The following is a 13,601-nucleotide window of genomic DNA, read 5'->3' on the forward strand; positions in this document are numbered from 1 at the left end:
CAAGCCATTCTTTTCACAAAGTTTTGTAAATGGAAAATCAGATCCTTGGGTCTTCTGACTCTTGAGTTCAACGACATTTTAACCGTGGTTATACATTGAAGAGAACCCTGGAACCTCACTATTTTATTGACTGACTGTTATGATTGTGACGCTTATTACCGGAAAAAAATACGGGAAAGGAACTTTCTAAGAAGACAATGGGCTGTAAACTAAACCCGTGGGTTATAACTTTGACTCTTTGCAATTCAAACTTTGTTAAATGCTGAAATGTTACATTTAGTTTGAGGGGACAGAACAGTCTGCATCTTTTGCCTTTTTCCTTGTCTTCCCAGATTGTAGTCAAAGCTCCATAGTTCAAGATCAGCAAATAGATACGTGCAGGCTCGTATAGATAAAAAGGGTTTTATGAGGTTTGCCTCGGGAAGTTGTCTTGAATGGGAGGGCAATCGGATAAGACTAAAACTGGGTAGAGCGGACACCTTAATCTAGTGAAAAGCACTGGTTTCTGTTACCCTTCACTAAGTCGTAGTATCTCATATCTATTTGCAAAGTAACGAAACATAACAGAAAGAATATTGCAATGTGCAATGATCGTTACAAACAGGTTCAGTTCCTTGGTAGACATTTGCCAGAATCGCAACCCAAAACCTGAAAGCTAGTGTAACAAATGTGAACTCTCGCAAAGTCGATTTCTTTTCCATTCATACATGTGGAAAGGATCTTTTATTCCTGTACCATCATTGCTGAACTCTTCTGCCAACAATCTCCGCAATCAGTTTTCCAAGTTCTTCCCCTGAATCCTCCTGCACGTGATGCCCCGCCTGGAAAACACACTAACCCCTTTAATGCCTTAACAGATAAAAAAAGACTCAACAAAACGAAGGGATCATAATTGCATTTTTCTTGTACCATAGGAAGCTCAACCATCTTGAGTTTTGAGTCCTTGCAGAATTCTTCAACCCCATCATAGCTGAGCCAACGGTCTCTTTGACCCCAGCATATCGTAGTTTTGACTTTCCAGTTTTCATCCTTGAGTATCGTCCTTGTTTCTTCTACATAGTTCTATCACGTGCAACAGATGCAGTAAGCATAAGAAATATGCAACGATCGAATGGCTCAATTCATCTCTCACCAAAATATTACAGCATTATTAGCTATTCTTCATGGTAAAATATCAATATCTAAAAGATTCCGGAAGTTATAGTAAATGTTAAAAGCTAGCTCCATATTTTCCCATCCTGACTCTGAAGCAATACCAGTTACTGGTAGGCCAGAGAAAAAAGTAAAGCTTCATAGATTGTGATTAATGCAATTGTAAGAACAACATACTAGTACCTCTGCAACAACTTGTCGTAGTTGAGATCAATTAAAAAAAAATTATAGCAATGTGCCCAAAATCCACCATTCCTATTTGAATATGCTATTCCACTCCCAAATATACAGGGTTCTCTCTGTGCCGGTAGATTTCTAAAAAAGCTGACAAGCATGAAAAAGAAAAAAGAAAAAACTATTGGTAAAAAAGGTTACCAAACACCCGATGTAACTACCAACATTTTCATCACGTTACTATATCATTTCGATAGTTTACAAATTATCAACTTTTTCTTATCTTCTAGTTTTTGGTTACTGACCCCCATTCGGGTTACTTGCAAATGTTAATTTTCTTTTTTCTGATTTTTTCAACTTTTGGTATGTTTTGCCAGCTTTTATCTTGCTCTCTTGCTAACGCCTTAGATTTATCAATTCTTTCAGAAGCTCATCAACCTTAGTTTTTCTCCCATTAGGTTACTCTCTAGTTTTGATTGACCAAGTCTTGTTTGAGTTGCCTCTTGGTTTTTATTAGAATCTACCAACTTTTTATTCATTACGAACTTTTATTTGCCTTACTTACCAACCCATTAAATGTACGGATTCTTTTATCCAACTTTTATCCAAATAAGTTATAAACAAGCTCATGGCTGTCCAATTAAAACAAGTCCTTTGCAGGTGATAATATTATGATGTGATAGCCGCATCATATAGCAGCTCAAGTTTCAGCAAAATCATGCGAAAATAGACCTTTGTCCTGCTAAAAGTAATAATCAGCAATGATATGCAATAAGGATAAAGTGAGTTACCTTGAGCTCTTTCCTCATCGCCCTGCTAATTGCATTCAATGCAAAGCCAGAGGAGCCAGATGTGAGGTAAGGTCTCCGATAAACCATAGCATCATCCTCTTTCATTTTGTATGGACCACAACTCGTCAGGGCCTTATCACTGGCCCTAAGCGGATCCTATTTGGAAAGAGGAACTGATCTATGATCATTAAGTCCTCAGAACATGGGAATCACTTAAGAACGAAAGGAAAGAGAGTCCAAACCTGAGAGAAAATCTCACCAAGCAAGAAGTTGCTGAATATGGACAGACTTGATGGAAGGTTAGCATGTTTGCTTGTCAGCTTAGAGCAAAAACAAGAGGAAAAAGCTTAAGAGTGAATATCATTCCGTTATAGTCATGTCTTGCCACATGAAAATGGATTATGATCTAGGTTCAAAGTCAAGCAAATTACAATCCACTTAAAACATACTGAAGATAGATACAAGTATTTCAATAGTGTGGTTTCGTATGGAAAAGGAATGGACAGATGAAGGTATTGGCAACAGCCTTTGTCACCACAAAATGAAGACTGACAAACAACCATGTGTATGCCTTTCACGAAACGTTCAGATGGGAAAAGAACACATATATCAGTCATGTACAAGTTGATCAGGTGACGAAATCTGAGACTTGATAATTTTTCACTGAATGTGATTGACATCGATCCACTCCTAGTGTGATTGGGATTCGTTTCAAATATTAGTAGGTTCCTATCTCTCTTATGATCCATACAAATATTCTTTAGAATAAGGAAAACTCATCCTTCGAGAATTGGAGCATTACCATCAAGTTTGAAGTTGAATTTTTTATTTTGCTGTGAGAAAAGTCCTCAGAAGCGGTTCTTTTTGGCCAAATTCAATCTTCTTCTTTTCTCACAAATCCCATTTTCAGTGTTCACGCAATCAAATACAATGCTAAACCAAAATTAAGAAAATAAATTGGATACCGGATTTATAAGTCGGTCAGTGTGACCTACTCAAGACATATTCTAATGGTTCATTTCCAGACAAAATAAGCATTCGTAGATAATGCCATTTGCCTTTGTGTGTTAATTAGCCCCAACTTGCAAACACTGCTGAATGGTTGAACAAAGTAAAAATTCTTTCAGTTATTTCCTTCGCTTTGTGTAAAAGAACCTCCCATAGATAAAATTTCTGTGTTCTATTTGGACTAAAAGCACTAGACATGACTGTTCTTTATGATCTAGATTTTTCTGGTCGATAGGAAACCAAAGACCATACACTAGGCACCAGCTTGCTAAAGATGAACATGAAAATCCAACAGAGAAACCTTGAAAAGAAGCGTTTATAAAACGATTCCAACCCCCTGTATTCATGGCGACAACTGTTGCCATTTGATGAACTCAATTCGCTCAGCCAGTAACAAGGTAGATTACAAAAAAGAATGACATGACTGGCACGATAAGGTTTCAAGAAATCTTACAGGTGGGTTTAAGAGGATCAAATGATTTAGCTTCTCCTGATGCTTGCTGGCATATTTAACAACAACCGGTGAAAAGTATCCCTGCACATCACATCAGATATCTATTGCTGCAGAAATACATCCCATCATCTCTATAGAAATTAATACTGCATTTAACGTACCTGGACAACTAGAGAAACTTTATCAATGCCAAGACTGTTTATAAGAGACTCCAAGGATGATACATATTCTGCAATCCAGAAGCAGAATTATCCATTGCAAACTCCATTGGTAACATCACGCCTAGAAAGGGTCTAAAGCAACCACCATGTAAAGTATACAGTAGGCTTTTATTCATATTGAAGAGTACCATTCAATGTGTAGTTAAATCCATATCCAGGTTGGGGTTTATCCGAAAATCCAAAGCCTGGACGGGGTAAGGGGAAAACAAAAGAATTTCCTGGGTCAGTATTGACAATTGAGAAAGCTAGTCATCACAGCAATCAGATTAATTAATGATATGGATACTTCTCTTGCAGAGTAGGAGAGAGAAGAGCAATGAAAGAACTAAATTTAGGCTGTCTGCATAAGTGTCATTGGCACAGGGTGCAAGTAGTGCCCATGTTATAAATTGCAGGACAAATCGATTAGGGTGAACTTTGGACTGTTGAACTGCATTTCTCCATGAAGTGGGTTCAGATTATGGTCTGAACCATCTTATGATTAGATCGAGTACCATGCTTTTTCCTCCAATAAGGCCAGAAGAACCCTTGTATTTCCCCTGGTGCTCAGAATTTGGATTCTGTATAAGCATAACACATGATACCTGGTTCTTTGCATGCGCCTCACAAATCTTATTACTGATCATCTTTTCCCCTTAGGATATTGTGCAAAATGCATATTCATTGAGCACCAATTCGTGCAAAATCTTGATAGAAATCATCTAGTTATCTACAAGAATCAATTTGGATCAGACTATAGTTTCAAACCCCAACTGGCCAAGTTCTTACAAGAGGGAGTTTTTTAAGTTGATAGCAATTACTTATAGCAGGGATAAACCCCTCAAGCTCATATATCAAGTATGGCCCATGTTTAGGAACACTAAAATAGCTGAGAATTCAACATCAGTTCACAGTAGGTACTCATTCAAGTTTTTGCAAGAATGAGAGAGGGCTGGAGTATTTTGAAAGATTCAAGGCAATTTTAAGCGAATGATCTTACCTATCCAGTCAAAAGCAATTGCATGGTAGTCCTTCGAGAGAATTGGAAGAATTTTGCGGTATGAATAAGCCTGTATCTCAAGCAAAATATTTTGTCATTCAAAGTAAGCACTAAACAGATACTGGAATGCTGACATTATCTTCCTCAGCGAAAATGGCATAAGCAGCAGTCTACAGCTGACTTTCCTATATAAGAACGAGTATGGAACTTTAATAAACCCAATGGGGCATCTGACATCTGCCACTGGGGGAAATAAGAGATAAATTAAGATGCAGAAGACTAATCCAAACACGATCATCCGCATACGCCATCACTAGCAGAGACATATTTCTGCCAAGCATAATTGCAAAGACACATTGCTAGTAAAAACTAGATTAGACTGACCTGAGAAGGAAAGCCGTGAACTAACAAAACTGGAGGATTATCAGCAATTCCACTTTCGACGCAGAACCATCTAGGGGACAAAATCATTTATAGCATGTTTCAATCGGTAGTCCTGCAAATAATCCAATCTCAATTTGTGCACGCATGGAGTATCATATGAATGGATAGCTCAATTTGGTTGATTGACATTCTACAAATTAAGCCAGTTCAGGTACCAGCTGCTTTCTAGTAGTTAACAGTACCTGAAAACATCTGCTGGAGACTGGGAACCAGAACCCATTGTTAGTCCAAAAATAGGGTCTTTGGCCTTCTCTCCAGAACCGAGAACAGGAAAAGCTTTCACCTGATAAATATGAGGGTAAAGACTAATTTGTACAGCGGCAGTATAAAATTGACTCAACTAGAAAAACCAGCCTTGGTGCATTGATCAATATAACCGAGCTTTAGCGTTGGCAAGACTCCCCCCAAATCTACAATGCAGGTAGTACATGCATTCCATTTTTCTTATGTATCAAAAAGGATACTCTCACTGTTCAAACAACATGTGTTATTGAAATGCAGTTAAAATCTATACAGAGTATTGTGCCAATGTATGAACAAGTTCTGAACAAACAGCAGAAAATTTTCAATAACGAAAGCTGATGTTTAAAAGATAAAATAGGGCACAATTACTCACCATATTTCCTTGCTTAAACCATTCATCAGACTGGCTCGGCCCATCGGAATATTTACCTGGCAAGAACCAACCCACAGTTGTAGTTCAGATTTTTGTTCATAAACAAACTTCTGTATAGTGATATTCGTGCGTCCAGAAATTAATATCTCGTCACTTTAAGGAGGGAGAAAGGGTGAGAGGAACAAGAACAAGACCTCCAGAGAATGAGAAGCCATCTCCAGCTGACACAGGAGCATCTATCAGATAATCCTGTCCACACATATAGGCATATGAAACCAACCAATGATCTTTTCAAAGAATCAATCGGCACAACTAAGAATTAATCAACAAGTCGCTAAATTTGCCAAAATCAAGTACCTCATCACTGTCGTCAACGCTGGCCTTGCAAGCGAGTTTGTTAGAATCTCTGCGGCTAATGAGCTGAGCTGCTGATTTGGGTCGATCACCAAACCGAGAGGATAGAGAGGACTTGTGGCTTCGGACGAGGTATTCGAGTTGGCGTGCGTGAAGAAAAGGGATCATAGCTTGGCTTGCTTGGATCGCCATGGCTGTGTTGTCGCGGGAAGAAAGAGGAAAAGAAGCCAAGTGACCGTTAATGTTAACCGTTTCTTCAAAGGATAGGATGTGTCTGGTTGTCGTTAGTTGTCAAATAGCATTCGCTCTCTCTTGATTTTCTTTCTTTTTTTTTTTTTTTTTCTTTTGCTAAATACTCCTTTATATTTTCTTTTAAGATGTCTCTTTCTCATATATGTAAAAAAATGAAGGTCAGTGACCACAGGACTGTAGTGAATTGTTACCATCCAATAGCCGATCCTTATTTTCAATCACCCAAGGTATCTATTTTCTTTTTAATTTGATCGATAATCTTTTCAGTGAGCTACTAACATGAGGAGCCACGTCGCGTAGATAGAAAGTCCACTGAATGGACATCATTTAGCTAGAAAAATGTATGTTACATATCAGTCACACGATTGATGTGGTATGAGTGATTAATCATATTAATTATAAAAAAAAAATTAATCAAAGACACCTTTTTATAGTCGCGTTAGGATCAAGTTGAACATCATGTAGCGTGAGAAATGCACCAGTGCGCATGGAGTGCAAGTGCTGACTCTGATAATAAATTAGGAATTTGAGAAAATGGGGATTTCTTTTTCCTATTAGATTAGCTTCCATATATAAAGAATGCAGTATTTATAGAAAGCATGACCCACTATCACAGCGATTATACCAACCTTTTAATCACCAGTCTTCTACTAATAACACATTTGATTTACTAACGCATTCTTAAATGTTGATAGGTGAAAACAATGGACAAAAGCACTCCGCAGAGCAACAAAAATTCAGTAGAACAGACATTGTCGTCGAATCAAATCCTCAAATGACTGAAACCATCACAGCACTCCCTTTTGACAGCTTCTGAATTACAGAGCTAATGACTCGCTCTGTTTCACTATTTTATCTTAAATCAGTATTGTCAAAAGTCAATAGCATGATAAACCGCCATTAAATATAAGTCATGGCAATCAACAGGAGCGCATGGAGTATATTTGTCGAATGGCTGTAACCGCATTTGCCATGGAATAAGCGCATAATCTGTTCTTAACCTTGCTTGACATACAAATATCGATTCGTCATCGAAATTTTCATCATGCTTATGTGATCCTTACGATCCAGTTTTGCCTAAGGAAACACTTTATCTGTTGCTGATGATAACATCGACGCAAGTGAGCGCAATCAGAACATTCTACGAATGCACATTCTTTGACAAAAAGTCCAGGGAAATTCCGGCTTATACAGAGCTAAATGACATGAAATTTCCTCAATCCCATTCCTTCCCAAACGGTTCAGATATACAGACATGACTCTTCAACTTCATCTCTCTCTTCTGTATGAATTTACTTCACAAAGTAAGGAAGGTTGAGCACATAGAGGAGAAAGTAGGCCCATGTGACCCCGGAGATCCCGCCGAAGAAGAACCCGCCGGTGAACTTGGCCCATCCATTTGCAGTCTGCAACTGATCAGGCTCCTTCTTCCTCCCGGTCAAGGTTAGCGACGGTGCTGTCGAGGGCTCTCCTTCATTGAATGAGGCGATCCCATACATTGTCAAGCAGATGCTCAGGATCACAACCAGGCCTCCGGCGGCCAATGATCCTGCTGCTCCTGCATACTCCGTGTTCCTCAAAGGGCCGGCCTTGACGAAGGGGCCCACCAAGAGGAATCCGTGGGCGAGGCCCACCTCGACGCCTCGGAGGAGCGGGTTCACGGCAGTCCTGTAGGCGGGGAGGTTGGAGAGGTACCATGCAATGAGCGGGCTGGATGTGACCGGAGTCTCGAGGCTTCCAATGAAAGGGTCACCATTGAGGGGTTGAACCACTTGGAAGGTTGGCTGCATGCAAAAGGTAGATGCAGAAATTGAAACCCATCAACTAATGTAATGAGTGAATGAAGTCACTCAGAGAATATGTATTTGCAAATGAATGATAGCATGCTATAATCTCTTAGTTTTTCTTTTTGTTTTTTGTCGATCCTACTCTACTCCTACTCTAATTCACTCTCAGACTTTTGTCCCGCTTTCTTGCAAGGGCATGAGAGTCAAAACTTATATTTGAAACTAAATCGTTCCCATCGATAAAGAAGTGGGGATTCGAACCCTCACCCCTCTTCCATATTAGAAGCTATAATCTCTTAGTTGGCTCTTTTAACAAGCTACAAAAAATTACCGCCGACAGAAAAAATCACACAGCAGAAATCCAATCACGGTGACCTTTACTCTCAGATTAGCTCAATCAGTTCAAATACAAAAAGACCAGCTTCTTGCAACCCTATGCCATGTGAAATTATTCTTCTATATACACAGATCCAAAAGACTAAGAAGGGTGAACCAAGAATGAGAAACTAGACTGAATGGTGGAAGAGAAGAACGTCCACTCATTATCTTCAAGTCTCATTTTCTTCTTCCAAGACTAGCTAAACAAGTCAGTTGACTAGAGAATAACATAAAGATGTCTGAAAGACCAATTCCTTTATTTTACGCGGCACAAGCACGTTCGATCGAATCGTGACTCGTGATACACAAAGCAGGATGGACGCGAGAAGACTCACCTTCTCGGATTGGATAGCCTTGACAGTGAAGGAGCGAGTCCTCCTGGTGGGCGAGGCTCTGAAGGAGGAACCAGAGAGGCCCTTGGGAGCAATCAGGCTCCTGGATGATGATGATGCAAAGCTGCTCTTGAGCTGACTGGCCATGGGAGATGCGGTCGCGGCAGCCATTTTCCCTTCTGCAGCTCCTCTCCTGACAACTCAAAAAGAGGAGAAGATTCTTCGGGAGGAAAAAAGCGTGCAGGTATATAACGGAGAAGAGGGTTGAGTTAGACTTTGGGAAGAGGGTGAGAGGATCTATTGCACGAAATCTCGTGGTCGGAGAGGAGTGAAGTGTAAGGTTGGAGGGGCTTGATTGGTTGGATGGTGGCCGTGACCTTATCCCATCTTATCCACTCGGCAAAAGGCCCTCATGGCCAAGCCAAGACACCCAATAATGCATCAGTCAGAAATCACGACTTTTACCCACTTTCACGTCATGTTTTGAACTGCCATTGCGTTGGGGGAAAACATCCACAATGTTTGGAAAACAAATGGGAAGATAGAAGTTTTGATCAAGAGTTTGTTTCAGAGATCAGGCGATTAATGGGCAATCTTGCATTAATTTTCTTTTTAACACTTCACGATCAATCATGATCGTTAACTGAACCAAAATTACCCAATTAAACAATCCTACAACGCTAAAATGACAGATTATTGTGGATTCCAAGCGGACAAAGTGAAAAAACTCTTGAGTGGGCACATGCTCATTTTCAATGAAGATTATATCTTTATGTTTACATTATTCGTGATAGTATACACGTATATATGATTGCTTAAGATCGTGTATTTCATCATTGTTCAGAGCGTCTCAGCTGTCGCTCTGTATCCATTGATCTTAACTAGACTCAATCATGGCCCTTGATTTCTCAACTGGAGAAAGTTCGACCGGTTAGAAAAATCCAATCAGGGCAAAGCCGGGGGCCCAGCCCATTACCCACGTCTCCCGGCCTCATAGCAAAATTGGTCTACTCAGCCGGCGGAGGCCCGATTTCCGGCCCGAAACCCGAACTTGTTGGATTCAAGAAAAAGATGGGTGCTGGCGAGCGGGGACGCATCGACTCGGGCGGAGCTGAGTTGAGCTTCGAGTTGAATCGAAGCGAAACCAGACGAAGGAGATGGCACTTCGCTGTCTCCATCTCCCGCTTCTCCTCTCGCGCGGTTCTGCGTCGAGCTTGCCTTGCGCTTCTCATGGTACTCTCTTACTTCCATACTGTCCCGGTAATTCATGCACTTTGTACTGGTGCTTGTGGTTAGCTTTTGTCGTTTGTTTTGGTTGGGGCAACATGCTTGTGGTTGGTTCGATTCTATCTGTTTCGTAAGAATTTCGAGTTTTTTCGTATAAGAGAAGTTGGAGATTTCCAGCAGAAAGAAGGGTCTTCAATGCTTTGTATTGAGATTCGCCAGTCCTCGAAAAGTTTCTTGCTTGCTTGCGTTCTTGCAGGCTGTTCCAAGATTTGTAAAGCTCTCAAATCTTTTTCCCCCTCGACTTTGGGAGGAAAAATTCTTGAAAACAGAGAGAATTGTGACGATAGTCTCTCTTCAATTTCATTTTTTTTTTATTTTTTTGTCAATCTTTTGTATCATCTAGTATTGCAAGCACCAAGTAGTAGTGATGTTTGAGTCGATTTTTCCTTATACATTTTGCCGTCACACCGCCCCGGGTGGCACACCCACTTAAAATGAGGTAAACATGTTCTTATGTTTTTAAAAATATGTCAATTGTGGGAAATTAATTATTGATACTTTTACATTGATTTACCAACGCGAAGAATGCAGCTACCATATTTGATGTGTTCTTATTTTCCGGTAGCACTGTAGATGTTCCCAGTGTCTGAGAATGTCGGTTTATGGTGCCATTGCCTTTGTGTATATGTTTCCATGATATTTTAGCCTTCAAGGGGGAGTCTGACTTAGGTGCTTTGGTTATTTGTAATGCAGTCAAATGGATCAGAAGCCATTTATTTTGTCCGCTGAGAAGTTTCGCTGCTGTCAAGTCGCAAAAGCTTCAGCCACAGAAGAAGTAAGCTCTCTATTTCTTAATCCCAACTAGCCTGTCAAATGAAGTCCTTCACACGACCACTGGAAGATATTTCATGCTTTTCACTTTCTTTTGATTTGCCTTTAGTATTGCTTATTAAGGAATCTGCTTTTATCTTTGGCATCTTTAGGAAAAAGAGACTTGATGAAGTGTGTCTTGAAAGGTATCAGCAATACAGTCGAAACATTATACAGTCATGGATTCTCCAAGGTACACACTTTTGAGGCATCATGCAACAAAAATGGTCGAGCTTTTGTATTGACAAATGTTGATCGGTAATAATCAGGGGAACTCTGTACAGGGTTCAATCTAAATGAAATATTTGTTCGCATTGTTGATCATGTGATGATGGAACTTAGAAATCCACTGGATTAACTGAATCATCATTGTTGGGTTTCCGGATAATGGGTAGGGCTGTATTGTTTGTACATTATGCCTCATTCACATTTATATTTGTTTTACATGATATTGATCCATCTAAGAACCTGAAATCCAGTGAAACATTGCTTTTGTTATCGAGAATTACATCTGATCTGGCAAATTTTCCTTTCTGGTTTGATGAGAACTCTTCTGTCATCTATTTGTAATCAAAGATATTTGCCATATGTCCTTGGCATTGTGACTGTAACTGCTAAGCAGATGCTCTGGCAGTTGAGTTCATTTCTCTATGTCTCAGGAAAAGTTTTTGTGAATGGGAAAGTAGTCAATAAAGCAGGAGCACCTGTGTCGGATCAAGCAAATGTAGAGATAATAGCTGAAATTCCAAAATATGTATGTAGGTGATTATTCCACAGAGAAACTCTTTGCATCTTTTCATTTTCCCTTGCCAAGGGAACAGTTTGGAGTCATTGTGAAGAATGACGCTTAGCTAGATTTTGCTTTCCTATGATTATGTAATACAGAGCAGGATACAAGTTGGAAGCAGCCATTGAACAATTGGGTGTTGATGTGGAAGGAAAAGTAGCTCTCGATTCAGGACTGTCCACAGGAGGATTTACAGATTGCTTACTCCAGTATGGTGCATCATTTGTTTACGGAGTTGATGTTGGTTATGGACAGGTAAGTTCGCTAATATATATTTACTTGTGCACTTGATGGTAGTGTTCAAAGAAGCACTTGGTACTTCCTTTTACGTATTCATTCCATTTCAATAATATTGGAGAGAACAATAAAAGCATATTCAATTGCATGTTGGTTTTGCACAATTGTGATTATTCTTCTGAACCATTTTATTGGTGCCTTCGTCTTGTTAGGTAGCAGACAAGATTCGTCGAGATGAAAGTGTCTCCATAATAGAACGGACGAATTTGAGATACCTTCCCGGGCTCCCCCAAAAGGTTGATTTGGTGACTCTAGACCTATCATTCATCTCAATTCTATTGGTAAGTGTGAAAGCTTTATAAAGAGGTTTTACTACAAGCCTTGTGTGTCATCTCTGATTTCTCTAATAGTAGTTTATTACTTGTCGCCAATTGGTGACTGTTGTCATGGTCTGTTCTTGTAGGTCATGCCAGCTGTTGTAAATGTGATGAAGGAAGAGGCCATGTTGGTCACCCTGGTCAAGCCTCAATTTGAGGCCCGCAGATCACAAGTAAAAGTTTCAGTTAATTCTGTTGTATTCTCTATAAAATTGTGTGGATGTAAGCAATCCGCATGCATCTACATTCTGGTCACAAAACAGTGAAGGAAGGATGTGTTTGTTTAGCGATAAATGAAAATGCTTTGGTTGTAGTTAATTTTTTCTTCTTAATCTTTTGGCAGGTCGGAGGTGGCGGTATCGTAAGAGATCCCCTTGTTCATCAAGAGGTAGGCATTCAACTGACTTTTTGCCAATTGATGTTTTTGGCCTCACATCTTTGATTTGGTCAGCTCCGTCTGTTCCGCCTTGGCTTTCGCAAATCAAATAGGTAAATAACCATGTGTTTTTGTCACTTTTTATGTTGAGCAGGTTCTTGAAAAAATTATCAATGGTGTGGAAAATTTCGGGTTCCAGAAGAAAGATTGGATCGAATCTCCTTTAAAGGGTGCTGAGGGCAATAAGGAGTTCTTAGTCTGCTTTAACCGAACAGCCGAGAAAAAAGAAACTGACTCCACTTAGAAATCTTTTATGCATTTGCCTGTTACGTGAAATCTCAGTCGTTACGATGGGCAAGATCAGATAGATGAACATCAGCAGAGACAGAGATGGGTTCCTCTCATAAAGCTGGCTACTGGCTCTGGCAAGATACACATCGTTCGTTCGTTCGAGGCAGAAAGAGTGGTTCAAACCAAAATTTTGATCTTGTTAAAGAGTTAAATATATTGGTTAAGTGGTGTCCAGGGGATTTTCCTTGTTCCATGGAAATGTAACATTTCTTGTTGTGATAACATGAACTGTAGATGCAATTGACTGTTGAGAGAAAAAGGTTTAGTTGGTCGGACCCGGACAATAATCTTCTCTCTCCTCGCCCGTGTCATATTGAAAGCAGATGAAATGCAAATGTATCGGACAAGGACATCTACATATGCAAATCATCTATCCTATTCGTGCTTATTGAATTACCGGTCGTCCTTAAGAGAATAAGAAATCGATGGTGAGA

The 13,601-nt window shown here is 39.8% G+C and overlaps 3 protein-coding genes across 3 annotated transcripts; 1 reads left to right on the forward strand and 2 right to left on the reverse strand.

Moving 5' to 3' along the window:
• Window positions 1-514: 514 nt before the first annotated feature.
• LOC104425916 (cis-3-alkyl-4-alkyloxetan-2-one decarboxylase) lies at window positions 515-6,452 on the reverse strand. The gene is made up of 13 exons (XM_010038792.3): window positions 6,197-6,452; window positions 6,034-6,088; window positions 5,840-5,895; window positions 5,406-5,506; window positions 5,164-5,233; window positions 4,780-4,849; window positions 3,929-3,985; window positions 3,741-3,808; window positions 3,580-3,660; window positions 2,360-2,437; window positions 2,118-2,273; window positions 910-1,062; window positions 515-821 (listed from the first exon to the last, which is right to left on the reverse strand). Exons 1-13 carry the CDS (start codon window positions 6,383-6,385, stop codon window positions 738-740), a joined length of 1,218 nt encoding a protein of 405 aa, XP_010037094.1. The 5' UTR covers window positions 6,386-6,452; the 3' UTR covers window positions 515-737.
• Window positions 6,453-7,567: 1,115 nt separating this feature from the next.
• LOC104425915 (photosystem I reaction center subunit XI, chloroplastic) lies at window positions 7,568-9,226 on the reverse strand. The gene is made up of 2 exons (XM_010038791.2): window positions 8,946-9,226; window positions 7,568-8,229 (listed from the first exon to the last, which is right to left on the reverse strand). The coding sequence occupies exons 1-2, from the start codon at window positions 9,111-9,113 to the stop codon at window positions 7,738-7,740; spliced, it is 660 nt and encodes a 219-aa protein (XP_010037093.2). The 5' UTR covers window positions 9,114-9,226; the 3' UTR covers window positions 7,568-7,737.
• An 814-nt stretch (window positions 9,227-10,040) lies between these two features.
• LOC104425914 (hemolysin A) lies at window positions 10,041-13,560 on the forward strand. Its single transcript, XM_010038789.3, has 9 exons — window positions 10,041-10,175; window positions 10,923-11,004; window positions 11,153-11,232; window positions 11,699-11,801; window positions 11,925-12,081; window positions 12,276-12,404; window positions 12,527-12,613; window positions 12,784-12,828; window positions 12,971-13,560. Exons 1-9 carry the CDS (start codon window positions 10,100-10,102, stop codon window positions 13,118-13,120), a joined length of 909 nt encoding a protein of 302 aa, XP_010037091.2. The 5' UTR covers window positions 10,041-10,099; the 3' UTR covers window positions 13,121-13,560.
• The last annotated feature ends 41 nt before the right edge of the window (window positions 13,561-13,601 follow it).

Source organism: Eucalyptus grandis, chromosome 11, assembly GCF_016545825.1.
Source record: "Eucalyptus grandis isolate ANBG69807.140 chromosome 11, ASM1654582v1, whole genome shotgun sequence".
NCBI lineage: Eukaryota > Viridiplantae > Streptophyta > Magnoliopsida > Myrtales > Myrtaceae > Eucalyptus > Eucalyptus grandis.

What these genes read in the sequence shown, in the direction of transcription:
- LOC104425914 (XM_010038789.3), top strand. Translation starts at nt 10,100, where the DNA reads ATGGCACTTCGCTGTCTCCATCTCCCGCTTCTCCTCTCGCGCGGTTCT. An exon ending in CTTGCCTTGCGCTTCTCATG is followed by an intron (nt 10,176 to 10,922) that starts GTACTCTCTTAC and finishes TTTGTAATGCAG; the next exon opens with TCAAATGGATCAGAAGCCAT. An exon ending in ACAGTCATGGATTCTCCAAG is followed by an intron (nt 11,233 to 11,698) that starts GTACACACTTTT and finishes TCTATGTCTCAG; the next exon opens with GAAAAGTTTTTGTGAATGGG.
- LOC104425915 (XM_010038791.2), bottom strand. Translation starts at nt 9,113, where the DNA reads ATGGCTGCCGCGACCGCATCTCCCATGGCCAGTCAGCTCAAGAGCAGC. An exon ending in AGGCTATCCAATCCGAGAAG is followed by an intron (nt 8,230 to 8,945) that starts GTGAGTCTTCTC and finishes TTTTGCATGCAG; the next exon opens with CCAACCTTCCAAGTGGTTCA.
- LOC104425916 (XM_010038792.3), bottom strand. Translation starts at nt 6,385, where the DNA reads ATGGCGATCCAAGCAAGCCAAGCTATGATCCCTTTTCTTCACGCACGC. An exon ending in ATTTAACTACACATTGAATG is followed by an intron (nt 3,809 to 3,928) that starts GTACTCTTCAAT and finishes TCTGGATTGCAG; the next exon opens with AATATGTATCATCCTTGGAG. An exon ending in TTGGTGAGATTTTCTCTCAG is followed by an intron (nt 2,274 to 2,359) that starts GTTTGGACTCTC and finishes CTTTCCAAATAG; the next exon opens with GATCCGCTTAGGGCCAGTGA.